Source organism: Anastrepha obliqua, unplaced genomic scaffold (assembly GCF_027943255.1).
Source record: "Anastrepha obliqua isolate idAnaObli1 unplaced genomic scaffold, idAnaObli1_1.0 ptg000012l, whole genome shotgun sequence".
Taxonomy (NCBI): domain Eukaryota; kingdom Metazoa; phylum Arthropoda; class Insecta; order Diptera; family Tephritidae; genus Anastrepha; species Anastrepha obliqua.
This window is the reverse complement of record NW_026562179.1, coordinates 3,610,930-3,621,074: the sequence shown is the minus strand read 5'-3', so window position 1 is coordinate 3,621,074 and position 10,145 is coordinate 3,610,930. Positions and strand designations below refer to the sequence as shown.

The 10,145-nt window shown below is 43.9% G+C and overlaps 1 protein-coding gene across 1 annotated transcript; it reads right to left on the bottom strand.

The window, feature by feature from the left end:
* Positions 1–1,045: 1,045 nt before the first annotated feature.
* LOC129251308 (uncharacterized) lies at positions 1,046–3,814 on the bottom strand. The gene is made up of 2 exons (XM_054890672.1): positions 2,530–3,814; positions 1,046–2,478 (listed from the first exon to the last, which is right to left on the bottom strand). The coding sequence occupies exons 1-2, from the start codon at positions 3,812–3,814 to the stop codon at positions 1,046–1,048; spliced, it is 2,718 nt and encodes a 905-aa protein (XP_054746647.1).
* Between the last annotated feature and the right edge of the window lie 6,331 nt (positions 3,815–10,145).

Genomic DNA, 10,145 nt, shown 5'->3' with positions numbered 1-10,145 from the left:
CGGACACTTAACTCGCGCGCACTTATATTTGTATTGTCTGTTTGCGGACAGACGGAATAGCTGAACTATTTATTACTTTTCTTTCACCAAAAATATAAGTGTGTGCAATAAAAGGACACGTACCTGGTAGTGCTGCAACAGAAAATCCTTTCGTCCACTGCTTTTTTGGTTTGATTGTTGACACCTGTAGTGCTAAGCCTTTGCTATTGTGTTCGCTGTGTAATGCTGGTTGGTGCTTGAGTACTAACGCTGGTTAAAAATGCTTGTTAATTACACGAATCCGGTTCGAAGGACCATGTATTCATCGGATGGCGACGCAGTTGTAGTGATTGCATGTGGATTCTCCACGGCCGTTTCGATGATATTTTGATGGAAAGAAGAAAGTCTATTAGTATTTTGTCCTTATTAATAATTTATTTGTATTGCGATACACAGGGTGTTAGAGCTAGCTAAGCCTTTTTAGTAGCGTTATGTTAAAAGAAAAACGATTCCTGTTTTGTTCGACTATTTATTTTCAAATGTTTGTACAAGACTGCCTAACTTACTTGCTGTGTGACATATTTATGCATAACAACGAAGAACGGATTCCAAGGAATAACAGAAATAAAAAACATGATAATTACATAAATTTCTATGTACCGGCACAACATAGTGATACATAAGAAAAATATGTATGTGCACACATCTGTATATACGTGCATATGTGCTTGTATGCTAATGTTCATTTGCAGGTGCATTAGGGCAGACCATCCGCGGCTCCGAACATCCTCCCCCCCGTTGAAAGGTCACGGCTTTCAACAGAATCCTTTACCGGGAGAACACACAGTTTGTTTACGGCTCGACTCTTTATGCCACTAGATATTCGCAAAAATGCCACTCGTACGACACCATCTGCTCCAGGGATAACTTCAATTACTCGTGCTAGAGGCCACTTCAAGGGCGGTGAATTTTCTTCCTTTATGCACACGACATCATTGACTTGGATATTGGCTTGAGGCGTAAGCCATTTTGCGCGTTGCTGGAGAAGAGTGAGATACTCTTGAGTTCACCGCCTCCAAAATACTTGTTGTATATATGTTACACGTTGCCATCGATCAAGTCGCGAGTAATTTAGCGCCGTGAGATCCGGTTCAGGAAGAGCTGTCAGAGGACCACCAATCAAAAAATGACCTGGTGTTAGGACATCCAAATCCTCTGGATTTTCTGAAAGATAGGTAAGAGGACGCGAATTAATCACTGCAGAGATTTCACATACCAATGTACGCAATTCATCAAACCCAAGAATTGATGAGCTAGCGGAACGATAGAAATGTTGCTTGGCTGTCTTTACGGCTGCTTCCCACAAACCGCCAAAGTGCGGGGAGCGAGGGGGAATGAAGCGCCAATCGAAACCATTACTGAGGCAAAAGTTGTGAAGTTTGCTGCGGTGTTTTTCATTGAGAACTAAGTCTCGTAGTTCCTTAAGCTCGTTCTTAGCGCCTACAAAATTCGTTGCATTGTCAGACCAGATACATCTTGGTATTCCACGCGTGGCTATGAATCTTTTTAATGCGTCAATAAATGCACCCGTTGAAAGGTCTCTTACCAACTCCATCCAAACAGCTTTTGTAGCGAAGCATATGAACACGCTAACATAACATTTTTGTGGCGATTTGTTGCGCACTTCAGGCTTGTAATGAAACGGGCAGCAGTAATCCACACCGGTGACTATGAAGGGCCGCGAAGCCTGAATGCGTTCCTTGGGCAGATCAGCCATTATGTGCTCGACGAGTTTCGGTCTTGATTTGAGACAGATAATGCATTTTTGTAGAACGCGAGCTGTTGTTTTCCTGCCACCTATTGGCCAAAACTGCATACGAATAAAGGCGAGTAAAGCTTGAGGACCTGCATGGTGATGCTTACGATGAAAATAGGTGATTATTGCGTACGTCAGTGGATGATCCTTCGGTAGAATGCATGGATGGCGCGATGAACAGCTAAGCATCGAATTTTTTAATCGTCCACCGACTCTAATAATTCCGAAGTCATCAAGGAATGGCGATAACGAGGCAATGCTGCTCGAATTAGGGACGCATTTATTGGCTTGCAATACAGTGTACTCCGGCCACAATTGCGCTCTTTGTACTATGCGAATAAGAAGTTGAGTGTATTTGAAAGAAAGGGAAATGTCTATATGGTTATTTGCAGCAAGCAAAACCCTTTGTCGAATTTCGGGAAGTTTTGGTTGTGGTGAGCACATGCGTGGCCAGTTGTCCTCCGCTTCTAGCAAAAAGGGTGGGCCGTGCATCCAAAGTTTCGATCCTAGAAGTTCCCGGGGTGTAACTCCCTTCGATAAAATGTCAGCCGGGTTCATTGCTGTAGGAACATAATGCCATTGCATACCCTCTGTCAGTTGATGTATGGTGGAAACCCGATTGGCGACAAAAACGTTAAACCTTGACGGTTCTTCTCGCAGCCACGAAAGGACAGCGGAGGAATCTGACCAACAATGAAATGAACAATTAAAAAGTTTCATTTTTGTAAACTCACCCATTAGCTGTGCGAGCAATGTTGCTGCACAGAGTTCCAGCTTGGGTATGGTGACGGTCTTTAGTGGAGAGACACGGGCCTTTGAACATAATAGGTGAACTTGTATGTTGTTGTCCTTGGTTGATCGCGTGTAAACACAAGTCCCATAAGCTTCAAGGCTTGCATCGCAAAATGCATGGATTTCTCTAATAGCTTCAGACTGAAAAACGTAACGAGGAAATGATAAATACTGCATGTCTGCAAATCCAGTGCAAAAAGCAGACCAAGCAGTGTCTAACGATTGTGGCAGACTCTCATCCCACTCGAGCTTATCTCTCCACATTCGTTGCAGAAGAATCTTCGCCTTGGTCAGCGTGGGCCCCATTAGTCCAAGGGGATCGTAACATCGAGCTAGTGTAGACAAAGCAGAGCGTTTTGAGTTTTTTCCGAATTCTCTTTGTGGTACAAATGAAAATAGCAATTTGTCCTTGTGCGGGTCCCAGACAAGCCCCAGTGCTTTGATGATGTCACTGCCATCGTCAAACTTAAGAAACTTTTCCTTGTCTACGTCAGGAATATCACGAAGAATCTCAGGACTATTAGAGCACCATTTGCGTAACTTGAAGCTTCCTCGGGTAAGAATGCTAGTTGTTTGCAGTTTAATGTTGAGTACTTCTGCCATTGAATCGCCCCCAGTTATCAGGTCATCTACATAGAAGTCCCGAAGTACCGCTTCTGCTCCAATGGGATAAGTCGCGGATTCGTCTGCTGCGAGTTGGTGCATGGCTCGGATGGCTAGAAACGCTGCAGGCTTAGTTCGATACGTCACCGTGTCGAGCTTATAGATGCGAAAGTTTTCTTGTGGAGATTCTCGCCACAAAATACATTGGAGCATGTTGTCCGGTGGAGTGACGCGAACACACCTATACATCTTACAGATGTCTGCAGTAAGTGCTATAGGAAAAGTACGAAATCTAATGAGAATATGAAAAAGATTCGGTTGAATAGTTGGGCCTGCCATGAGTAGGTCATTTAACGAAAAACCTGAGGTAGTGGTTGCAGATCCATCAAAAACCACCCTCAATTTTGTTGTACTACTGTCATCCTTGATAACGCAATGATGTGGCAGGAAGTACATGCATTGTTGTACAACCTCGTTGGAAACCAGCGACATGTGGTTGAGGTCCAGATATTCCTTAATAAACCTACTGTATTCTGCCTTTAGATCAGGGTTACGGGCGAATTTTCGTTCCAGACCTTGAAAGCGTTGACGAGCTTGTAAATAGGAGTCTCCTAGGAGATCCATGCTGCGTTTTATGGGCAGACGAACGGAGTATTCACCTGATGGCAATCGAAAATAATTTCCCTGGAAGTGGGCTTAGCAGTCAAGATCTTCTTGGGAGGCCTTAGAGATCGGTTCGAAAATGTGCTCGATCTCCCAAAACCGACGTACTAAATAGTCCAGCCGAGTGCGCGGAATGAGACCACTGGAGGATTTCTGCCTCACGACGAATGATGACAGGTTTGGAGTTTGTTGCCCACCTCCAGATAGCACCCATCCGAGACGAGTTTTCTGAAGTAGTGGTAAACCAGATCCTAAGCGTATCTGACCCACACAAAGTAGATCGAAGAACAGTCCTGCTCCGATGAGCAGATCAATACGCTGTGGTAAGTTGAACCCAGGATCGACTAGTGGTATGTTCGACGGAACATTCCACTCGTTGGCGCTCACGGAGCAGCCAGGTTGATTGTCGGTGATGGTTTTCACAACAAGGGCAGTGATGCTTGTTGAAAAATCTGAAATCCGAGACTAAAGTACGAGATCGAGTGAGTAACCTTCCGTTGGGAAGTTGGCATCTCCAATTCCAGAGACTGTAGCAGAAGCTTTTGTTTTGAATAGCTGAAGTTGATTTACGAAGCGAGTTGTGACGAAGTGCAACTGGGAACCAGAATCCAAAAGAGCGCGACAGGACACGAAGATTCCAGCACGATTTTTTACAAGAATGACGGCAGTAGCTAGGAGCACAGCATCAGAAGTAGACACGGGGGCATTAAGCGAAGCAGATATCGATGCAGTCATAGCACTGGATCGAATTGTGGCCACCGATGAAGCATCGGCTTGACTATCGGTTAACGAAGCAGTTTACCGGTTAAAATGCAGGAGCGTGTGGTGTTTCGACTGGCAGGTGCGGCACGATCCGGATTTGCAGTCCCGCATTTGATGGCCAGCCTTGAGGCAGTTAAGACAAAGTGCAAGCTTCTTAACTTCCCCCAGGCGCGAGTTCGGATCTAAATTTGCGAAAAGTTGACAACTATAAATTGCATGCTCGGGTGATCCACAAAATACACAAACACGTGTTGAACCTTTGAAGGCGACAAAGGTTTTCCTTTGACTAATACTGTCGTTTTTACTATGCCTTAACGCCTGACCAGTCTGTGCTTGAACAGCATGCTCAACATTCTCAAGCATTCGGCAGCGCCTTTCCAAGAATGCAGTCAATTGATCCCAGGCTCGCTGATCGAAGAGGTTTCCTCCCATTTAGCCTGCGTCGTTTTGTCAAGTTTCTGGAGAATCATTTGTACGATGATGCAATTTTCTCGTTAGATGCGAGCGACTGTAATGCACGAATGTGTGAAGTGACCTTGTCTGTCAGCTTTCGGAGCATGCCAACGTTTGAATCCACCTTGCTCAGCCCAAATATCTCCCTGACGTGTGCCTGAAATATAAGACGTTTGTTATCGAAACGCTTCTGCAAAAGTTCTAAAGCAGTTTTATAATTATCATTGCTTATTTCCAGTGAGCGCACGGTGTCGAGGGCAGCGCCACTCAAACAGGAACACAAATGTTGTAGTTTGTCGATGTTTGTGAGGTCGCTGTCCTTGTCGATAATTGACGTGAACATCGAATAGAAATTTGTCCACTCAGTGTAGGCCCCACAAAATTTAGGCAGCGTTAGTAATGGTAGACGTGAACTATTGGCGTTCACGACGATTGATTGGGCTTCACTGGAGTTCATCCTGAACGGGGAGCAATGTTGAGAGGTACTACGTTTACCTATCTCGCGTTGCAAGTTAGCCCTAAGGTTGATTAGAGCAGCATCGAAGTGGCTTGGCAAATCGCTGGCTATGGAGTCAAAATCTAATTCCTCTAAGCTTGTATGCGCGACAGAAAAGTTGGATTTCAATTCGACCAGAGATTCTAGCGTTGCCGAAATACTGTACTCGTCCATACTGTGCAGCTTGTCTGAGTCCAACTCTTTGATTAAGCGCTCCAATCTGTTGAAAATAGCCTTGGTTTTCAGTTTTAGAAAGGCTGCTCGATCTATATCTTCCCCTTGCATGACAAAGGTTTAGACGTTGGCAAACGGGAGTCGAAATTATATCAGTGCGCGGCAGGCACAACTGTACGTTTTTAATAACGGATTTAAAATATCGGAAAATCGCGTTATATTATCACGTCGGGGTCACCAATGTTAAAGCTAGTTAAGCATTTTTAGTAGAGTTATGTTAAAAGAAAAACGATTCCTGTTTTGTTCGACTATTTATTTTCAAATGTTTGTACAAGACTGCCTAACTTACTTGCTGTGTGACATATTTATGCATAACAACGAAGAACGGATTCCAAGGAATAACAGAAATAAAAAACATGATAATTACATAAATTTCTATGTACCGGCACAACATAGTGATACATAAGAAAAATATGACTGTGCACACATCTGTATGTACGTACGTATGTGCTTGTATGCTAATGTTCATTTGCAGGTGCATTAGGGCAGACCATCCGCGGCTCCGAACACAGGGTTTGATTGAAAAGTAATGAGCCTTCCCACGCGGAGCGTCTGCCAAGCGATCAACCGAATGAGCTGGTGGGGGAAAATGATCATTGGACCTTCCCCTTCCACTAGGAACCGGTCCCAGTTCGCTGGCAACAGCAGTGCAGTCAACATCGCTCCGCGCGTGAAAGCTGTTTTAAAAGTGTGTTAGGATTTTGCAGTGGCGAAATGCAGCGATCGTTGGAGCAACGTAACTCGATCAAATTTTGCGTAAAGCTAAACAGTTTGTACGTCCAGGAAGCACTGTAAATGCGGCATTTTACAAAGAAGTGCTCCTCCGTCTGAAAAACGGCGTCGCCCGGGTTCGGCCCGACCTCGTCAACAATTGGACCCTTCAGCACGACAATGCGCCGGCGCACACCGCCTTCTTCTGCGCCTTTGCATTGGTCAAGATGGGGGTTCTGTTGCTTCACCCTCCTCCCTACAGCCCAGACCTGTCCCCTCCGGACTTCTTCTTGTTCCCGCGCCTGAAAAGAAAGCTGAAGGGGAAGCGTTTCGACCACATCGAGGCGATCCAAGAAACTGTGACGGCCGAATTGAACGCGATTCCGGCGGATGAGCTTAAAAAATGTCTCCTGCAGTGGAAGGACCGCTACCAGCGGTGTATTCACGCTCAAGGGTCCTATTTTGAAGAATATTCTTTGTATAAGCCAAAAGGTTTAATAAAACTGCTTAAAAAATAAGGATCATTACTTTTCAATCAAACCCTGTACATTAACGATACATAAAATAATACACAAAAGTTAGAATAGTCTTACCTAACGCTGGCTGACACTTCCTGTTACTGTCGTCTGGTATTTGGAAGTAATATTAAATTTAAATATTATAACGAAAGTAAGCCTCGCCGAACAACGTTTAACACATTAAACGTTTTAACTGTTCGGCGGGGAAATGCCGAGGTTAACGGCCTTAACGTTGCACGACTGGAAACGGTTGTTTGCAACAGTCGGATCGGTAGGCGCTATTAACACTCGGGCGGCTAAAAATGTATAAACAACCGTTATTGCGGACCATAGAGAGAGCAGGTTGCCACATCACTGCTTACGCTGACGATTTGGCAATCGCGGTTAAAATCAAGTATCCCATCAAAAGGCCAACATTACATTGCGTACATACAAAAAAGCGGTCGGAATCAAATGTTGATTAACACCTCGCATTACACACTGACTTAACACTTCTGCGGTACGGCCTATTTTGCTGTATGGAATATTTGTGTGCATCAACTCAAAAGGCAAGTTATATGAAATTGCTTGCCAAGGTCCAAAGAACTGTGTTTTTGTGCCACACCGGCGCTTTCTGGACTACCCCCAATGACGCGTTTGAGGTGCTAGTCAACTTGCCTGTTGTTATTGTACCAGAAAACGTTCTGTTTCGACAGATTGGGTCCGGAGGGAGAGGAGTGATAGGTGAGTAGGTTTGATGGGGCATGTGGAGATGTGGTTAGTATCGTGGGGAGTGCCTTCACATGCTGGATATATTTAGGTATGTCGAGGTCATTATGGATCGGTAGGAGTTTAGTCTGCTACAGTAACCAAAACGTAATTGTGCCAAAGTTACGCGGGTCTCTCTCCGGGTGGGCTTGTTAAAGTGGTGATTCATCCAGGATGCAACTAGCGCTTCCGCACCATTTTGTTGCCATATCCTTGTTACCAAATTAAACAGTGATTTAGAGCAAGACTATATCCAGTCTGCGGCTTAAGAACCTTATTAGGTTGTTGACGTCTAGGCCACACAGTTGTTCGGGTCTCTCGAGTAGCGGTTTGCCCAGGGTAAACATTTTGTCCTTCCATAGGGCAGAGCATTCACAGAGGAAATGGAAAATTGTTTCCTTTTTCTCCGGTTGCTTACAACTGTGACAGTATGTGTTGTGAGAGAAGCCCATTTTCGCTGCTTGTTCTCCAATAGAACAAAAGCCAGTTATGACTGCCGTGTGTTTACAGGCATTATCGGTGTCGAAGATTGCTTGAGGTTGTAGGTGGGCCATAACGTTCTGCTAATTTCGCATTTTGTCTGGTCTCTCTATCTACAGGGTGGGCTAAATAAGACCTACTAGTGTTAAGCACAAATAACTTTTGTATTTTTTGATATATTTATTTTTCTCCTTTTGGAGGTTATAATTGAATTGTTGGAAATTTATTATGGAACCCTGCAGTACAACACAACGCTTTAAAATTATCGAGTTTTTCTATTCTTGTCAACGATCAATTGTTTCCACGCAGTGTTAATATCGGCATATGTCGGATGAAGCGCATTTCCATTTAAATGGTTATGTAAACAAAAAAAACTGTAGATTGTGGGGCTCTGAAAATCCAAGGGCAACACACCCACATCGGTTGCACCCATATAAATGTACTGTTTGGTGCGGGGTTATGGCCACTAGAGTTATCGGTCCATATTTCTTCGAAAATGAGGATGAAACGCCGGAATAGATTTCAGGAGCTTCATACAGAACATTGATTAAAAACTTTTTGCGGCCAATAGCAGAGCAGTATGGACCTGCTGCGTGAAATTTTTGGCGAACGTCTAATTTCCACAAATTCAGATTTCCCTGGCCACCTCGTTCCCCAGATTTGACTGCGCCCGACTTCATTTTATGGGGATATTGAAAATACAAAGTGTATCTTAATAAACCAGAAACTATTAGACAGCTGAAGCAAAATATTCGAGACGAAATACTGAGCCTTCAACCAGAAACATTATGTGGTGTAATGGAAAACGCGTTAAAAAGATCCAATCTTTGTATCAAGAAAAATGGTGGACATTTGTCTGATGTAATATTTCATACATAATTTCCATAAAATATATTCAATGTATAAAAACAATTAACCAAATAAATGATTATTGCAAAAGTTATTTGTGTTTAACATTAGTAGGCCTTATTTGGCCCACCCTGGGCAATCCGAGATTCAAAGGTAATTTAGGGAAATTGTATTATTGACTGAATTTTGGATGTGAATACCGATTCCGAAAAAGCTTTATTCATGGCAGATCCCCCTCATGCCAGTTCATCTGTTTTTCCGTTACCTTCAATGTTCCTATGTCTCGAGACCCAGATTAAGGTAACGATATTGCCCTAGATATTTCTTTCTGCGATTAGTAGCCTACAATCTTCCCCGATTATCAGTACTTCCGGTACCGTGTGTCAGTGCATTAAGAGCCTCTCTAGGACATGATCTGATTGCACCCAAAGTTATTGCACAGGCTGATCTTTGTATTCTGCAGAGTAATTTGGTATTGTAATCTCCCCCTAGAGCTTTCAACCACAGTACCGAACTATACGACTAACATTGGAATGAAGCCACCTGGCCCCGGGAAGTTAAAAGGTGACAAAGATTTGATTACCCATGCAACTTTCTCCTTGGTAATTATTTCATTTGCAAGATGCTGTAGATCCGTAGCACAACCCCTGTTGGATTCAGTTGAGGATTGAAGGTTGGATTCAGTCAGGGTAGCGGAAGCTATTCATCTGCCAAAGGTGGTGGTTGGACTCCGATGACAGCATTTAGAGGTCAGGAATTTAGGAAGGTGGTAAATGCCTCCCGTTTATCATCCCTCCCAATTTTGTCCGGTACAGTAGTTATAGGTTCGTTTTGTCCTGGATCTCGTCAGAATAGTTGAAGAGCTGCCTGCTGACTTAGGAGGCATCCCGTGGTTGTCCTAAATGCAGTATTTTGGCATGTCTGCAGTTTAATTTACTGCGAGCCACTGATTCCGGGCGTCCAGACAGGCACAGAATAGTTCAGAAGCGGCCCGCCAATTTCTTTAAATGTCGCTAGCAGCATTTCTTTGTCTTTGGCCCAA